The sequence below is a fragment of the Rhineura floridana genome, chromosome 3, assembly GCF_030035675.1.
Source record: "Rhineura floridana isolate rRhiFlo1 chromosome 3, rRhiFlo1.hap2, whole genome shotgun sequence".
NCBI lineage: Eukaryota > Metazoa > Chordata > Lepidosauria > Squamata > Rhineuridae > Rhineura > Rhineura floridana.
The window spans coordinates 220,857,983-220,876,976 of record NC_084482.1 but is presented as its reverse complement, the minus strand read 5'-3'; the positions used below and the strand labels follow the sequence as shown (position 1 = coordinate 220,876,976).

At 45.1% G+C, this 18,994-nt stretch overlaps 1 protein-coding gene and 1 pseudogene across 1 annotated transcript; both read left to right on the top strand.

The window, feature by feature from the left end:
• The window catches only part of LOC133381722 (zinc finger protein 208-like), a 32,324-nt pseudogene that overhangs the window by 9,146 nt on the left and 4,184 nt on the right, over nucleotides 1–18,994 (top strand).
• Nucleotides 6,088–17,674, top strand: LOC133381703 (zinc finger protein 773-like). The gene is made up of 5 exons (XM_061621108.1): nucleotides 6,088–6,175; nucleotides 8,929–9,099; nucleotides 10,181–10,307; nucleotides 14,562–14,636; nucleotides 16,779–17,674. The coding sequence occupies exons 2-5, from the start codon at nucleotides 8,956–8,958 to the stop codon at nucleotides 17,009–17,011; spliced, it is 579 nt and encodes a 192-aa protein (XP_061477092.1). The 5' UTR covers nucleotides 6,088–6,175; nucleotides 8,929–8,955; the 3' UTR covers nucleotides 17,012–17,674.

Below are 18,994 nucleotides of genomic sequence, written 5' to 3'. Positions count from 1 at the left end.
CCACACCCCACTTTTCATTGCATATTATTTTAGAAATATATATCACAGTTGTATGGCAGTAGGAGGAAACCCAGACAAATCTGGGCTTAGTGACATCAAGTGTTATATGGACCTGAAAGGAATTTATGTTGCTGTGTGAGACTGTAGGATATTCAGGTAACCTTGCTTTCATCTGGCCATGCAAAGATAACGTAAAATCTTTATTATGGTCCAAGACCACCGGTATAATTACGGATCCTCTGAATATCAGAGTGGAGATAGAATACAATACAGTATCATTGCAGTGAGAAAGCTGAAAAGCTAAAACCGGGTCCACATAGTAATCTAGCTAAAACCTTGATCTAACAGACATCGCATTAGGTCCCTCCTGCGAGCCATAGCAGCTGTGCAGAACGGGGCGACCTCAGAGTGATCCGTGATTTTGAATCTGCCATTAAATATTGTAAAATCATAGCTTCTGGGCTCAGAGGAAGATTAGATAAAACTGGGGAGATGAACTTAAGGCGGAGATCTGAATAAAAAGGGCAGCAAAGTAGTACAAGGTTCACTGTCTCCACCGCATCTGCTCCACAGGGGCAAGTTCGATCATAATAATCGACTCCCCTGTATCTACCCTCCATTAGTGCCGAGGGCAGAACATTGAATCGTGCCAGGGGAAAAGCTCTCCTGAGTTTTGGGGTAGATAAACTTGAAATGTAAGTGGCCAAGTTACAGGAATTTACATTAATACTGCATTGTGAATAAGCAGCAACTAGGCTCATGTTGTTCTGATACTCAACATCTTTGAGGCGTTGGATGATTGTTGTTTTAGCGGTGGTATGGCCTAGGGCACCAATCGCTGGGAGCGAAAAACCGAGAGTTCCGAGTTTGTGAATCATTACCCGTTGCCATTGAGATTGGAAGGAACCTTCCAAAGTTAAGGGGGGCAATCCAGTGGGTAAAAATAGCAGCTTCATCCAGTAGTTAAATTTTTATATCCAAGCGTGGGTCTCAATCAGAAGGGCACCTAATTCCAAGCGTAAGGTCACATTGGGGACACATCTTGGAGCGCCCAAAATGGACCTCATGAATTTAGATTGTACCCTCTCCAACAATGCGTAATTGCCTCCACTACAAATTTGGGTCCCGTAAAGAAGTTGAGGAAGCACCTTGGCGTTGAATACCTGGACTGCTGCCGGAATGTACTGACCTCCCTTTGTATAAAAGAAGGTCAGTAAAGCTCTGGCTGATTTCTGTGTGGTCGTAGCAGACTGGACAAAATGCGCATTCCAAGAACCTAAGGGATGGAATGCAATGCCAAGGTAACTGAAGGCGTTGACTTGGTCAATAATATGGTTGTCAATTTGCCAGCGGTGTTTATGTCTACTTTTGGCGAAAACTAAAACCTTGCATTTCGCATAGTTAATTCTCAAAAGTTCATCCACACAAAAGGAGGCAAGTTCTCTTAAGAGACGACGTAAGCCCACCTGCATTTGGCATAACAGGGCAATGTCGTCGGCATATAGAAGACAGGTTAAGTGTCTCTTTGCCAAGACAGGGGGGTGAGAGTTTACTGCCGACAGGTGTTTTGTCAGCGAGTTTATATAGATATTGAATAGGGAGGGAGGGCCATGCAAAGATTAAAGGGGGAGAATAATGGAGATGTAAAAATAGAGAAGCAGATAATTGGGCTTCATCTCTGATGAAATGCTTTGTTTCTGCCTTGAAATTCCAATGTGTTTTTTTCAACCTTCTTCCCCCCCAGCAGGTGACCAGCAGAATGAGAATAATAGAAAACCACAGATGGTGCCACTGGTAACAGCCAAGACTGAGAGTCACACAGGGGAGAAACCATTTAAATGCATGGAGTGTGGAAAGAGCTTCAGTCAGAGCGGTCACCTTACTTTGCATCAAGGAACCCATACAGGGGAGAAGCCATTTAAATGCAGGGAGTGTGGAAAGAGCTTCAGTCAGAGCAATGAGCTTACTTTGCATCAAAGAACCCACACAGGGGAGAAGCCATTTACATGCAAAGAGTGTGGAAAGAGCTTCAGTCAGAGCAGTCACCTTACTTCGCATCAAAGAACCCATACAGGGGAGAAACCATTTAAATGCAGTGAGTGCGGAAAGAGCTTCAGTGTAAGCAGTAGCCTGAAATTACATCATCGGACACACACAGGGGAGAAACCATTTAAATGCAGAGAGTGTGGACAGGCCTTTAGTCAGAGAAGTAAGCTTACTTCACATCAAATAACACACACAGGGGAGAAACCATTTAAATGCATGGAGTGTGGTCAGGGGTTTAGTGAGAGAAGTAAGCTTACTTCACATCACCGAACACACACAGGGGAGAAACCATTTAAATGCAGAGAGTGTGGAAAGTGCTTCAATCAGAACGGTAGCCTTACTTCGCATCAAAGAACCCACACAGGCGAGAAACCATTTAAATGCAGGGAATGTGGAAAGAGCTTCAGTCAGAGCAATAACCTTACTTTGCATCACAGAACACACACAGGGGAGAAACCATTTAAATGCAGAGAGTGTGGAATGAGCTTCAGTCAGAGCAGTGACCTTACTTCGCATCAAAGAACTCACACAGGGGAGAAGCCATTTAAATGCAAGCAGTGTGGAAAGTGCTTCAGTCAGAACAGTAGCCTTACTTTACATGAAAGAACCCACACAGGCGAGAAACCATTTAAATGCAGGGAATGTGGAAAGAGCTTCAGTCAGAGCAGTAAACTTACTTTACATCAAAGAACCCACACAGGTGAGAAGCCATTTAAATGCATGGAGTGTGGAAAGAGCTTCAGTCGAAGCAGTGACCTTACTTCGCATCAAAGAACCCACACAGGGGAGAAGCCATTTAAATGCAAAGAGTGTGGAAAGAGCTTCAGTCAGAGTAGTAGCCTTACTTCACATCAAAGAACCCACACAGCGGAGAAGCCATTTAAATGCAGTGAGTGCGGAAAGAGCTTCAGTGTAAGCAGTAGCCTGAAATTACATCACCAAACACACACAGGGGAGAAACCATTTAAATGCATGGAGTGTGGACAGGCCTTTAGTCAGAGAAGTAAGCTTACTTCACATCAAATAACACACACAGGGGAGAAACCATTTAAATGCATGGAGTGTGGACAGGGGTTTAGTGAGAGAAGTAAGCTTACTTCACATCAAAGAACCCACACGGGGGAGAAGCCATTTAAATGCTGTGAGTGCGGAAAAAGCTTCAGTCAGAGAAGTAAGCTTACTTTGCATCAAAGAACCCATACAGGGGAGAAACAATTTAAATGCAGTGAGTGTGGAAAGAGCTTCAGTCAGAGCAGTGACCTTATCTTGCATCAAAGAACCCACACAGGGGAGAAGCCATTTAAATGCAAAGAGTGTGGAAAGAGCTTCAGTCGGAGTGGTAACCTCAGATTACATGAAAGAACACACACAGGGGAGAAGCCATTTAAATGTAACGAGTGTGGAAAGAGCTTCAGTCAGAGAAGCAAGCTTACTTTGCATCAAAGAACCCACACAGGGGAGAAACCATTTAAATGCAGGGAGTGTGGAAAGAGCTTCAGTCAGAGTGGTAACCTCAGATTACATGAAAGAACACACACGGGGGAGAAACCATTTAAATGCTGTGAGTGCGGAAAGAGCTTCAGTCAGAGAAGCAAGCTTACTTTGCATCAAAGAACCCATACAGGGGAGAAACAATTTAAATGCAGTGAGTGTGGAAAGAGCTTCAGTCATAGCAGTGACCTTATCTTGCATCAAAGAACCCACACAGGGGAGAAGCCATTTAAATGCAAAGAGTGTGGAAAGAGCTTCAGTCGGAGTGGTAACCTCAGATTACATGAAAGAACACACACAGGGGAGAAGCCATTTAAATGTAACGAGTGTGGAAAGAGCTTCAGTCAGAGAAGCAAGCTTACTTTGCATCAAAGAACCCACACAGGGGAGAAACCATTTAAATGCAGGGAGTGTGGAAAGAGCTTCCGTCGGAATGATCACCTTACATTACATGAAAGAACCCACACATGGGAGAAACCGTTTAAATGCAGGGAGTGTGGAAAAAGCTTCAGTGTAAGCAGTAACCTTGTTTTACATCACAGAACCCACACGGGAGAAACCATTTAAATGTTGTGAGTGGAAAGAGGTTCAGTCAGAGCACACTTACTTCACATGAAAAAACACTGTGGAGTAACTTTTTTAATGCACGGAGTATGGAAAGAGATTCAATGAAAGCAGTAGGCTTACATCACAGGGGATACACAGGAGAAACAATTGAAATTTAGGGAGTATGGAAAGAACTTCAATGGGAGCTTTATTCTTCATCTTGCAGGCTACATAGATTAAAGCTCTATACAGGTTGGTGCCAGGATTCTTAAAAGATTATCTCACATGTTATATATGCAGCCCATCACTGAAGTCTGCAGAAGATGGCCTCTTACGCATACCATCTCATTGGGAAGTCCACTCTGCATGATAGAGAAACCTGGCCTTTTGTGTGGTGGCATCTACTTTTTTGAACTTCCTCCTGATACATATCAGACAGGTTTTTTTTGTGTGGTGCCTATAGAAGACCTTCCTTTTTCAACAAACCTTTTAAGGGCAGAGCTTTATTACTGTTTCTGTGGGATTTTAGAAGGTAAAGGTGTCCCCGCACTTGTAGTGCGAGTCGTTTCCGACTCTTAGGGTGACGTCTTGCGACGTTTACTAGGCAGACCGTATATATGAGGTGGGACTGCCAGTTCCTTCCCCGGTCTTTCTTTACCCCCCAGCATATGCCGGGCACTCATTTTACTGACCACGGATGGATGGGAGGCTGAGTGGACCTCGACCCCTTTTACCGGAGATTCGACTTCCTCCTTCCGTTGGAATCGAACTGCAGACGTGAGCAGAGCTTCGGCTGCATTACTGCCGCTTACCACTCTGCGTCACGGAGGGTCTGTGTGGGATTTTAAAATGTTTTTAATTGGTTTGCATATGAAATGTTTTTTTTATTGTTGGTATTTTTGAGATACTTTCTGGGAAGTGATTTCTAAATGAAAATAAAATAATACTAGTCCTTGTTTCTAATGGTCTCCTTACTGATTGTTTTCATATAGTTTGGTTTAGCATACCTTTAACTGTTGATTTTATTGGTTTTTAGTGTTTTTTAAATGTTGATTTTTTTATTGACCATTTTAATGTACATTTTCTATTCTTTATAAAATTCTTCTGCAGAGTACACATTTTATTAATATAAATAACAAAAAAATGTATTTTTGTGTATAATATGGTTTTTATTTTGCTTAGATGTTTTTTGTATTGGCTATTCTAACATCTTTCATAAAGTAAAATGAATTCACTAGTTTTCTGCTGATGTATTTTAAATACATTTTCCAAACTGATTTCACTCCACAGTCTCATCTGGTCTCAGTGCTATTTCCTAGCAGGCAAATGAAGGACCTCACTGTCATCTGGTGCGCATAGAGAAAAGGAGTGAGAATTGGGTTTTGTCAGCGGTCACATAGCCAAATGGCTTCTCCAGGCAATAGAAGGGCCTTTAGGAAAGGCAGCAAAGCTGCAGAAAATCTCTGCTTAAATTATTGGGGGAGGCAGTTTGTTGGGATAGATAGTTCTGGGCCAGATATATGAATGGGAACAGTCCCCGTTCGGGGCTGTTCATTCCGTTCCGGAGGGCATTTTGGTTGTTAAAGGGTTGATAAAAATGCTATCGGAATGGTTTTTGTTCCTAAATGTTGTTCTCATGTGTCTCTAACACATCCTAGTATTTTGGGCATCAATTTCTTTTCTAAAGAGCCCATTCCGGCGTGTTCCGTTCCAGCTTTTACACCGTCCCTCCTGAACACTTTACTTTTTACACACAAATGTGTATATTGTATATATCACACAGCACACACGCACACACCTATCTCACCACTGCTTCTGCGGGAGGCAAGAGAGGAAGAAGAGGTGCAATATTGGGACAGATGGGAGGGAGGAAACTGTTGGCAGTGGGGGGACAGAAGCACCTCTTGCCACTTAGTCCTCCGATGGGTTAAGGCAAGGAATTCTGGTTCCTAGAGAGGCAGGAAGTCTTAATCACATGGAGGGGGGAGAGCATATTGAAGGGGAAGTAGGAGGGCTGTCTTCATTGGTATTCCGGGTAAAGAAAGTATTAGGCCCAGAGAGGAGGAAGCGGGAGCGTGCAGAGGGCAAAGAGGTGCAAGGGGGGGGATTTGGTATTTTTGTTGGGGGGTGAGGGAAAAGGAGGGAAGAGCCCCACTCCCCCCTTTCCTCAGAGGGACCCCTGCTGCATGCAATCCATCTGCAGAGGGGGGTCCGAAGTGCCGCGGGGTTGGCCTTTCGAGGCCCTCTTGGAAGCCATCGCCCAGGGAAAGGGATGCAGCTGTTGGGGGTTGATGTCCTGTGTTGGTTTTGAGGGCCACAGCTGGGGGAGGGGAGCTGCCTTTGCAATTCCTGAACCTGACAGGGGACTGGTGGGGGGAGGGGAGAGAGAAGGAAGTTTTGCTTTTTGGGAGGGGGAGGGGGTTGATGGAAGTGGCCCCTCTTCCCTCTGGGCATCCCTAGAAAGTGCCCCAGAGCTGGAGGAAGAGCCCCTTTTGGATTTCCTAAACTGGAAGAGGGGCTGGTCAGTTTCCTTCCTGCCAGGCAAGGAAGATGGAGGGATGGAGAGAGGAATCTGAAACTGACCAGGCTCTGAATGGGCTTCTAGAAGCTCTCAAGGCAGAGGATGGAGGAAATGGATGAATAAATGTCCCCTCCTCAGCTGGGCTCCAGGGGAAGAGGCTTCTCCAGACATCCCCTTGGGAGTGTGTTGGAGGGGAACATTGAAGCCCCCTTGGGGTGGATCTCAGCTTCTCTTGCAGGATTGGCTCCTCTGTGGGGGTGCTGGCAGCGTCCCCTCTGTCCAAAGCACAATAGCTGGGCAGTGGTCGCAAGAGCTCTGTAAGGCGGTCTTGGATGAGAGCCTGTGGCTAATGTAGTGGTTAGGGAATATTCTTCAACCCGAGGGCCACATTTACGCACAAGCAGCCAATTTACTGTCAAATGCCAGAGTGGGTAGAGCTATGGATGTGTCACTGACATTTGTATAGTAGAGTCTCTTGTAGCCAGGAACAAGTCAGACATTTCTTCAGTGCAATTAATTAATTATTAGATTTATATCCTGCCCTTCCTCCCAGTGGGAGCCCAGGACAGCAATACAGAGCTCTCTAAGGAGCGGGGTCAGAGCACTGGGGGGGGAGAGAAAAAAACTGCTTTCCCTCCCAAATTTTCCACTTTTGTTATGGGCCTTCACATCTCTACAGTAGTGTAGTGGCAAATTCAGAAGTGCAGGGTCCTTTCATGATAGCCATGCCCCCTCCCATCCTGTTCCTGCTGGGTTGAGAATGAGATGCATGTTAATGCCTTCTCCCACAGCTAGGAGCCAAAAAGCATGGAAGGGCAAAGTGTTGCCTCCTGAGAAGAGTCTCAGTGGCTGACTTCACCTCCTTTCACTCTGATTCACTCTAATTATCAGGAAAGAACAAGGAAGCATGTTAGAAGACTCTTCTCAGTGGCTAATACACTCTCCTTTCTTGCTGATTGGCTCACAAGTTGCTGGAGACATGGGGACTCTGCTGAGAGCCTGCTCCCAAAGAAGTAAGGGGTCTAAGATCTCCCCCCCCAGATCTATGCAGGTCTCTGGGTCTACTTTTTTTCAGCCCAGCCCACCTCACTGGATTGTTGTGAGGATAAACTTTTATGTGCCACTCTAGATTTCAGACATCCACTCTGTGTGGGACCTTCCACATCTGTGGAAGTGTGTGTGACTATTGTATTGGAATCACAGTTTAATGCTGAACTATGTCCACAGAGACCCAGGTTCAAATCCCTGCTCAGGAGTGAAATTCAGGTGGTGTCCTGGTACCAGTGACAGTGTTGATGTGAAGACAAAAGGAGGGGGACAAATTATGTTTCCCACTGTGAGCTCATTAGAGGAAAGCCTGCACAGAAATATAAAAATATATTGAAATGTTTGGATAAACCTATAATAAGCAAATCAACTTATTACCCCAGTTGCTCAACCCTGTGTGGTGAGTTTGCTGTTAAGCTTTCCACCTTGTGCATCACCTCTCCAACTTGGAGTAGTGTTCTGTAACTTGGTGCCCTCCAGGTATGGTTGGACCAACTCCCATCAGCCCTGGACAACATGGCAAAACGCCAGGGATGATGGGAGTTGTAGTCCAGGAATGTCTAAAGGTTAACTCAGATTATACAAGTGGATGGTACCAAATAACGTGTCCTGCTGATCTTGAAATGGATGTATTGCAAGTTGTTCTTCATACTCTTTTCATTGCCCAGTGAGCTGAACCAGACTGAATGCATCTCACTTTTCCTCTCCCCATATTTCTGATGGAAAGACTGGAGGTGTTTTGCATCCCCAGGAAGCTCCAAGATGGAGTCATTTGACCAAATTCACCCCCAGTATTTCTTGACAATGTGTGCAAAACCTATTTTTTTGCCAACTGTCAGGGAGATGACATGGAATTAATATCTGTGCAGAATAAATTTTTAATTATATCCATGATGAAAAGGGCCCAATAATAAAGCCTGAAATGGTTCACAATGTGACGAAGAAACTCTGTGGGGCTCAGGAATTAAAGACTTTGCGGAAGCAGAAGCAGAGATGAGAGGTGAGGGGTCCGAGATGGGTGAAATTCCTGGGGGTGGCAAAGGACACAACAGGTGCCCAAGCATGGAGAAAAGTCTGGAAGAAACTGGAGAATGTTCTGAGAGAGATTTGGGGCCTTTAAGGCCTTTTGCAGATCAAGCATTGTGGGGGAAAACAACAGAGGAAAGGGACGTGCCATTTATTGATTTGGATTGAGGCTGCTTATAACATTCAAACCTCTGAAACCCAAATTGGCATGAAGGATGAAATCCCTCCCATTCTCCGTCTCTCCCCTGCAGGCCCTTGAGAGCTGCTCCCTACAAAACATGCATCGTGGTGAAAGCTGTGGGAGTCCCAGAGCTGGCCTAGTTTACTCCTCCCTCTCAGGCAGCGCCATGGCCTCAGAGGCACCGTCCGGATTGTCTCTTCTGTGGGATAGAGTGGAAAGAGCAGCCGGGCAGCCCAATCAGGTAAGGGGAGGATCATTGGGGGAGAGACCGAGGGGACAGCTGGGGTGCATCTCTCTGAGCATAGCGGGGAGGGCTCTGGGAGAATACTACCTTTGAGGCTGCATAAGGAGAGCCTGCCGGATCAGGCCAATAGCCCGTCTGTTCCAGCAGCCGGTTCTTGCAGTGGCCGACCAGATGCCTGTGGGAAGCCTGCAAGCAGGACCTGAACACATGAGCACTCGCCCCACTTGTGATTCGGTGACACGTGTCTGGCAGAACTCTGGCAAAACTCCTAAAATACACTCTTGGAGAGGTGGGATCTTTTTCGAGACACAGTCAAGCTCTGCCCTGCAATTGTGTCTGAGCAGTGTAAAATCCAGAAATACTCTCCCCCACAAAAGCTAAATAAAAAGTAACTGTACTAAAGAAATGCAAACAAAAAGGGAGTGGGACAGCTTCAAGAGAGTCACATGGCTTGGTACCAAAGTACCTGATGGAACGCCTCTCCTGATACGAACCCACTCGTACACTCCGCTTAACATCTAAGGCCCTCTTCTGGGTGCCCACTCCGAGGGAAACTCGAAGTCCGGCAACAAGGGAGAGGGCCTTCTCAGTGGTGGCCCCCAAATTATGGAATGATTTCTGTGATGAGGTGAGCCTGGCGCCAACACTTATCGGCGCCAGGTCAAGACTTTCCTCTTCTCCCAGGCATTTTAGCATGTGCTTTTAAATTGCTTTTTAAAATGTATTTTTAGATTTCTATATCGTTTTTGTGGTAAACCACCCAGAGAGCTTCGGCTATGGGGTTGTATATAAATGCAATAAAATTAATTAATTAATCCCAGCGTGCCCCACTGGTCAGGCTATTAGTACGATATGAACCAAAGTGTAGCTGCCAAGTGTCCTGCTCTGTTGCAATTCCCAGCATACTGCCTCTGGCAGTGGAGGCAATGCATTGCCATTGTGGCTCGTAGCCACTGATGTCCTGATCCTCCATGGATTTGTCCAATCTTCTTTGAAAGCTATTCAAGTTTTTGGCTGAGCAAATGGTACATGTTGGAGAAACTGCCTCTTCTTCTTCCATGATCTGTTGCCCTTCCAGGGTCTGGTGACCTTTGAGGAGGTGGTCGTGTATTTCACGGAGGAGGAATGGGCCCTGCTGGATCCTGGCCAAAGAGCTCTGCACAGGGAAGTCATGGAGGAGAATTATGAGACGGTGGCCTCTCTCGGTAAGGGCACTTTTCCCCCTTGACTGATGAATGTTGAAGGTATGGATTTAGTACCTGTGCTATTTAACCTTCCACTGCAGGGATGCTGTCATGGAAATGGGTGCCTGGACCCTGGATATTTGGGGAGGGACTGCAGCTCAGAAGGGGAACACCTGCTTTGCATGTAGAAGGTCCGAGGTTTAGTCCCTGGCAGCTCCAAGAGGGGTGAAAGGATCCGGTGAATGCAGCTTCCTCTGTTCTTGGGGCTTTTTGATCATTAAGTGCGAAAAGTGCCCCTCCCTGCCGCCTTTAGCTGCCCCATGATGAAAAATCTTACCTTGCAGCAGGAGGAGGAGAGGGCAGGAGCTCCCAAACTCCAGCAGAGCATCTTCTCTTGCATCCTCAACAGATGATTGACACTCTGTGCCTTGTACTCTAACCTCCCAGTGGGAAGAGATGCTCCTGGGAGCACCTCCTGCCTCCTCCCTCTTCCTTCCTCTGCCCAAAGGTCAGCTTTTGTCTTTGAAGCAGGAAGAAGCGGCAGTTTGGAGAAGAGGAAGCGGAGGTGGAGGCTACAATTTGTAGGGAATGACCTCCAGAAGACAGGACAGAGAGCAAGATTTAGCTTTGCCAGCTCTGGTGGGAAGTCTGGAAACATAAATGGAGCACAGAGACTCTTTGACTCAGGCAGGGACACAGCGAAGGCAGCAGGCAAGAGGGACCCCGAGAAAGGCTCCTTGGCAGCTGGAACAAGGGCCGTTCCCTCAGCTAGCAGAGATCCCAGGAAAGCAGAAATTGCAGCAGCAACCTTGACGGGACCTTTGTTGCAGCAGAAAAGGGTCGAGAGAAGGCAGGAAGCGGACTTCCGGGAAGGGTGACTTAGCCTGTGCCTGCTTTTGGGACGGGCTCCCACCGCAAAAGAAGCTTATTCAGATATAAATCAGTCAAAACATTTTTTTTTTGACTGATGAAACGTCTCCCGGGCAGGGAGAAACGAAGAGATTAACCTCAAAGCCTATTTTTGTTGTGAGGACTAGATTTCATTAATTTATGAGACGAGGTCCAACCGACAAAGAGGGACGGATTTTTCATCAAGCTCTATCTGATAAAGCGACACGTTCATCTTTTCTTCAAAGAGAGAACGGACTAACAGGCAAGCACCCTTCTTTCTATATTTTTTTTTATTTGACTTAAATCGTTGCAGTAAAAGGAGATTTGCCAGATTGATCGGCTTTGGACATCTTCTCGGTGAGCTATAACTCTTCTCTGCTATTCACTAATTAACAGCTTATCTCTGTTTTTGTTGCAAAAAGCTGTCCTGGATTTGCATTCTAAAGATATACACAGAAGAGGGATTTCTATTCTTGATTTCTATTCTGAAGAATATTATATTGTCTGAGACTACTCTCTTTTTGGTTTATTTTATTTTGACGAATCTGTTTCCTGACGACGCCATTAATTGTTTCGATCCTGGGAACTACATTTTGTTTTCTTAAGCATTGAGAGATAAGGCTGGCTGCTCTGTTTATACTGTGATGTCATCAAGCTTGGAGTATTAACCCAATTGTTGCTGAAATAAGAAGTGGTTCTCTTATATTTTTCTTTTAAAATGGCAATCAAGAAAGTGGCTGAGAATCTGGAAGTAAGTAGGTTTCAGAAAATAATGGATGAGATTGAGATAACGAAACGAACCCTGAGACAGGGTTGTAAGGAGCTGAAAATTGAATTGTGCAAAATGATGCAGGAGTTTAAAGAAATAGGGGTCCCTGTGAGAGAGGAGACCCTGGAGACTGGAACAAACGTGGAACAGGAAAAAGATCTGGAGTTTATGGATTTTAGAAATAAAATCTACTGTTTGGAATTCAATGTTGTCTCTGAAGAAATTGGTGAAGATATTAGAGATAAAGTTATCAATGGCATGGATAATCTTCTGGACTGGAATGATGTGATGGAGCCTAATATAGAGAAAACCTATGGAATTAACTGCAGACATGTGACAATGGAAAAACTTTCAAGAGATGGGCCAGTACATTTTGTAAAAAAGAATAGAGATATGATTTTGCAGCAGTATTCCAGCAACCTATTCAGAATGGATGGCAAGAAGGTATTTGGGATGGAGGAAATTCCCATCAGACTCTTACTGTATGACTATGGCTATGACAGCAAGATTATTACGGAATACTGATAATGGAGGATTGGACACTGAAATTACTGGACTTAACAAGACTATTGAAGATGGAAGATGGAAGATGGAACTAATAGGGATAATAGAATAATGGCTACTGAAATTATTGAACCTAACAGATTCTGATGAGATGGATTAATCGAAATGTTTATTTTGACTATGGTTATGATAATAAGATTATTATAATTATTAATGAGATGGATTAATCGATATGCTTATCTGGAGAAAAATTGATAGATATATTTCTTAAAGAATTGAAACCTCTCTTTGACTTTTTGTGGAAAGAATAAAGTAATGTTTACGAGATTTGATGATTAAGTAAGATAACTACTGGAGGAAAGTGATTTTATAATATGATTTAAGAGACAGGATTGTTATTCATTGTAGACTTATAACTGATTTGATCTATGACAAATGGGAAGTCAATATTTTACTTTTTATTTTTTTTTGTTTAACTATTTTTGATTTTGTTTTTTGTCTTTGAATGTTTTATGGTTTTGTCTTGTATGTTTTATGAAAATCTGAATAAAAATTATTGAAAAAAAAAAAGAGAGAAGGCAGGAAGCTGAGGTACGGAAGGAAAAGCAGGGGAGGGTGATGGAGTCAGACCCCAGTTGAGATGTGGGGCTAAGATAGATTTCAAGCAGCAAAAGGAACCGCACAAACTGGAACCCAGAGTGGGACCAGGAGTTCAGTTTTATCCACTTTTGGGAAAGGTTTCAAAGCAGATTCCCACATTGGTTAGCTGAGGGAGTTCTCTCTCCTGACCAGGTCATGTCCTGTGCATACGACTTGCAATGTCATCTCAGTAGAGAAGACCAATTTTACTCCTTAGGCTACTTTTACCCATCAGTTTTTGCCGGCAGTTAGGTCTGACCAGGTGAACCAAGTGGCCAGAGATCCCAGCCAAGAATCTTTTTAGGTCTAGGAATATCTATTGGCCGATCAAGAAAGGAAATCTTTATCAGTGTCTATGTATAATTAACATGTCTAATTTACTATACTTTGTGGACATAGCCACATATCAGAACATAGGTCTTACACAGCACATACAAAGGGGATGTACGCTAACGTGTTGCATTTCAAAGGACAGCATAGGTCACATTGATTTCCATCTGAAAAGGAGTGATCTCACCTTTGCTGCGTGTGGACCTTAACACTCAGAGCAGGTGGTTCTTTCTTCGACCAGTGTCACGGACAACTGGTAAAAATCCCCAAGGCTGTCCGTCTTTTATAGCTCTAGTTTGTATCTATCTAGACCAGGGTTTCCCGACCTTTGAGCCACAGATGTTGTGGGACTACAACTCCCATCAGCCCCATCCAGCATGGCCAATGGTCAGGAATTATGGGAACTGTAGTCCAGCAACATCTGTGGACCAAAGGTTGGGAAACCCTGATCTAGACTCTGTCAGTTCATGCTCATATTACTACTATACTCTTGTTTCCATCATTTGAACTCTCATCCTAACCTGCATCTTGATGCTGATGTTGTATTCTGATAAGTTCTCCTGACTCACCCCTGTACAGCTTCAGCCATATATAGACATGATCATTGGCTGAATGCCCGGACTCCTTATACAATGTTGATACTTTACGGGAAAGAATTTATTTTGGAACTACTGTAAACAAAACTCAAAGGAAAAAAGATTATTTAAGTGGCAGCTTGTCTTTTTACTCATGTTTTGGCTTGTATTGTTTGCGCCACTTTCCCCCACATAATTTTATGTAAATCAATTATAAAGAATTGGAGATGGCCAATTTCTATAAATACAGGTGGCCTGTGACACAGTGAATTGCATCCACTGTTGCTGACTTTACTAGGTTCTGCCCTAGTAGTTTGCAGCCTACTAAGAAGCTGGCTTTACTAGGTTCACCCCCAACAAGCATTTCAAGATGAGCTTCATGCCCAGTGGACGCATGTTCACAAGTGCCAGACTGACCCTACTTGGTCCACACAACTCTGTTGTATTCACCGAGAGCAGGACTTACCAGATCAAAATTATACCTTTTCTTATCTATAAAAATCTCTGTTTGTAACGGCTGAATATTTTCTGGTCAAAAGTAACTAGTCTTGTCTATTTCCTTCAAAGAGTCGGACCTCCGTTCGTATTGGGAAGAAAGAAACGATCCCTTTATCCAGTATCCCAAAGATGCGACATCAACAGGTAGATGTTCAGCTGCGTTGAGGCCCCATTTTGGTTTGGAAATTGTAGGATTTTTCAGTTCCTGTGTAATATGATTCATTGCAGATTAATTGACCCATCAGGGTGTGAGTTCTCCTGGAGAACATCTTAGATGTCTTTAGGAAGAGCCTGGTGGATCAGGCCAATGGCAGCATTCCTATAGGAAGCAAGCAAGCAGGACCTGAGTGCAACCCTTGCCCCGTTGGGAGCACAGAGACTGTCTTAAAGCTGCAAAGTGCTCTCTGAAGCACCCTTCCCCCTCCTTTCATAGTGCAGGAGGGAGGGAAAAAAGGTGCCTTTCGGATGGGCTGCCTGCCAGAGAAGTCCCATGCACAGCCGATCTTTCTAAAAAGCAGTGGCTTCCGAAAGGGAACAGGCACCCATAGCCAAGCTGAGCCCTTGGCTCGCCACCCCACACTGCTTCTTTCAACTTCAGGAGCTGAATGGGGCTGCTTCACAGAGCAGCGCTGGGAGGGAGAAGTGATTTCCATTCATTGGAAACAGCTTTCCCTACCTTGAGCAAAGACTCATTCAACCACTGATCAGCTGACTGGCAGGTGCAAGTGTGCCCCAGTCCAGCAAAGGAGCAATTGGCAGCCCATTTCAAGGTGCTGGTGGTTCTTTTGAAGCCTCACCTTTATCTGCCGCACATCTGATGTCAGATCGGAGGGTGGTGCCTTTATGTCCTCCCTGTAGACTTCCCATTCGCATCTGATCAGGCACTGTGAGGATGCTGGACTAGATATTTATTTTATTTATTTATTTAATTTAATTTATATACCGCCCTAAGCCAAAAAGGCTCTGTGGGCGGTGTACATAAGAGATAAAACAAGCACAATATATAAATACAATAAGTATAACGAAATCAAAGATCAAAACAAACAATAACAAAGAACCAACAACGTCAAAATACAACAATAATGAAAATACTGATAAAATACACTATAAAATACAATTTAAAATACACTTTCAAATGCCTGGGAGTATAAAAAGGTTTTCACCTGGTGCCGAAAGGATAGCAGCGTTGGCGCCAGGCGTACCTCATCGGGGAGACTATTCCACAGTTTGGGGGCCACTACCGAAAAGGCCCTAGTTCTAGTCACAACCCTCCGGGCTTCTTGATGGGATGGCACCCGGAGGAGGGCCTTAGATGTTGAGCGCAGTGTACGGGTAGGTTCATATTGGGAGAGGCGTTCCACCAGGTATTACGGTCCCATGCCGTGTAGGGCTTTATAGGTCAAAACCAGCACTTTGAATCTAGCCCGGAAACAAATAGGAAGCCAGTGCAGATGAGCCAGAACAGGTGTTATATGAGCAGACCTTCTGGTCCACGTCAGTAATCTGGCCGCTGCATTCTGGACTAGCTGTGGTTTCCGAACTTTCTTCAAGGGCAGCCCAACGTAGAGCGCATTGCAGTAGTCCAGCCTAGATGTTACCAGAGCGTGAACAACTGAGGCAAGGTCATCACTGTCCAGATAGGGACATAGCTGGGCTACCAGTCAAAGATGGTAGAAAGCATTCCGTGCCACCGAGGCCACCTGGGTCTCGAGAGACAAGGAAGGATCGAAAAGAACTCCCAAGCTACGAACCTGTTCCTTCAAGGGGAGTGTAACCCCATCAAGAACAGGATGAACATCCTCCATCTGGACAGTGAAGGCACTCACCAACAGCGTCTTGGTCTTGTCAGGATTGAGCTTCAGTTTGTTAGCTCCCATCCAGTCCATTATCACGGCCAGGCAGCGGTTTAGCACGTTAACAGCCTCACCTGAAGAGGATGAAAAGGAGAAATAGAGTTGTGTGTCATCAGCATACTGATGACAACGCACCCCAAAACTCCTGTTGACCGCACCCAGCGGCTGCATGTAGATGTTAAAAATCATGGGGGACAGGACCGATCCCTGCGGGACTCCACAATGGAGAATCCAGGGTGTCGAGCAATGTTCCCCAAGCACTACCTTCTGGTGACGACCCACCAAGTAGGAGCGGAGCCACTGCCAAGCAGTACCCCCAACTCCCAACTCCGTGAGTCTTCCCAGAAGGATACCATGGTCGATGGTATCAAAAGCAGCTGAGAGATCAAGGAGAATCAACAGAGTTACACTCCCCCTGTCCCTCTCCCGACAGAGGTCATCGTACAGGGCGACCAGGGCTGTTTCGGTGCCATAACCAGGCCTAAAACCGGATTGAAATGGATCAAGATAATCAGTGTCATCCAAGAGCGTCTGGAGCTGGCCGGCAACCACCCGCTCCAGGATCTTGCCCAGGAACGGAACATTCGCCACAGGTCTATAGTTGTTCAAGGTATCTGGGTCCAAGGAGGGTTTCTTCAGGAGTGGTCTCACCACCGCCTCTTTTAGGCAGTCAGGGACCACTCCCTCTCTTAAAGAGGCATTTATTACCTCCTTGGCCCAGCCGGCGGTTCCGGTCCTGACAGCTTTCACCAGCCAAGAGGGGCAAGGATCCAGTACAGATGTGGTCGCCCGCACCAGTCCAAGGATCCTGTCAACATCCTCAAGCTGCACAGACTGAAACTCATCCAATAAATGAGGACAAGACCGTGATCTGGATACTTCATTAGGTCCAACTGCTATAATATTGGAGTCTAAGTCCCAGCGAATGCATGCGATCTTATCTTGGAAGTGCTCGGAAGTGATGCCTTCACGTGCTCCCTGTAGACTTCCCATCTGCATCCACTTTGGCACTGTGAGGATGCTGGAATAGATAGGCCTGTGGTCTGATCCAGCCAGGCTGTTCATATAAGGAGGGGGAATGGCATCCAGGTTGAAGTTTCCTTCCCATCTGCTGAGAAATCCCCAAATTAAGATAGCTGGATTGGTTTCCACAGTGTCACTGAATTGAGATTTTTGAACAGTTTCTTGTCCACAAGAGACATTTGGATCTACATGTCCCTGTGCTATTCATCTCCAGGAGATCTAAGATCGTTCTTTGTTATGGAGAGAGGAGAATAATTTCAGTTCAGAACTAACTAGCTTATCTGTATCTTTGAAAGAAATGTCAAACCTGGGCTTAGTCTCTTGGCTGGAAGAACAAGATCTAATTGTACAGGGCTTTGATGAAGGGGAGAGATCAGTCGGGCATTCCCCTTACGGTTCAGAGCATCATTGCAAACTCGTGTAGTGTTGGTCTTTGGCCATCCCTGTCTTAGCTCAGCTAAGTTTAATCCCTTGAATCTTCAGGTGGAATTTAGAAGTGTCTTTATCTGAAAACCTGCAGCGCAGCTGCCAGCCAGTATTGACAGTACTGACCTCGAGGGACCAGGGTCTGATTCAGTATATCACAACTTCATTTGTTCCTATATTTCTGTCTGACCGGCTCTTTTGACTGCAGTCAAATTATTAAGAATCAAGGAGAAGTGAGCTGTGCCCAATTTGTCCTGTTCTGCAGACTTGCTGCCCTTCTCTTCCCCCACACCCCACTTTTCATTGCATATTATTTTAGAAATATATATCACAGTTGTATGGCAGTAGCAGGAAACCCAGACAAATCTGGGCTTAGTGACATCAAGTGTTATATGGACCTGAAAGGAATTTATGTTGCTGTGTGAGACTGCAGGATATTCAGGTAACCTTGCTTTCATCTGGCCACGCAAAGATAACGTAAAATCTTTATTACGGTCCAAGACCAGCGGTATAATTACGGATCCTCTGAATATCAGAGTGGAGATAGAATAGAATACAGTATCAGTGCAGTGAGAAAGCTAAAAAGCTAAAACCGGGTCCACATAGTAATCTAGCTAAAACCTTGATCTAATAGACATCGCATTAGGTCCCTCCTGCGAGCCATAGCAGCTGTGCAGAACGAGGCGACCTCAGAGTGATCCGTGATTCTGAATCTGCCATTAAATATTGTAAAATCATAGCTTCTGGGCTCAGAGGAAGATTAGATAAAAGTGGGGAGATGAACTTAAGGCGGAGATCTGAATAAAAAGGGCAGCAAAGTAGTACAAGGTTCACTGTCTCGACCGCATCTGCTCCACAGGGGCAAGTTCGATCATAACAATCGACTCCCCTGTATCTACCCTCCATTAGTGCCGAGGGCAGAACATTGAGTCGTGCCAGGGTAAAAGCTCTCCTGAGTTTCGGGGTAGATAAACTTGAAATGTAAGTGGCCAAGATACAGGGATTTACATTAATACTGCATTCTGAATAAGCGGCAACTAGGCTCATGTTGTTCTGATACTCAACATCTTTGAGGCGTTGGATGATTGTTGTTTTAGCGGTCGTATGGCCTAGGGCACCAATCGCTGGGAGCGAAAAACCGAGAGTTCCGAGTTTGTGAATCGTTACCCGATGCCATTGAGATTGGAAGGAATCTTCCAA

Bases quoted from the DNA above. Each gene is read 5' to 3' on its own strand.
- LOC133381703 (XM_061621108.1), top strand. From the start codon at position 8,956: ATGCATCGTGGTGAAAGCTGTGGGAGTCCCAGAGCTGGCCTAGTTTAC. The intron at 10,308-14,561 runs GTAAGGGCACTT...TTTCCTTCAAAG, and splicing joins TGAGACGGTGGCCTCTCTCG to AGTCGGACCTCCGTTCGTAT. The intron at 14,637-16,778 runs GTAGATGTTCAG...CTCTCCCGACAG, and splicing joins CAAAGATGCGACATCAACAG to AGGTCATCGTACAGGGCGAC.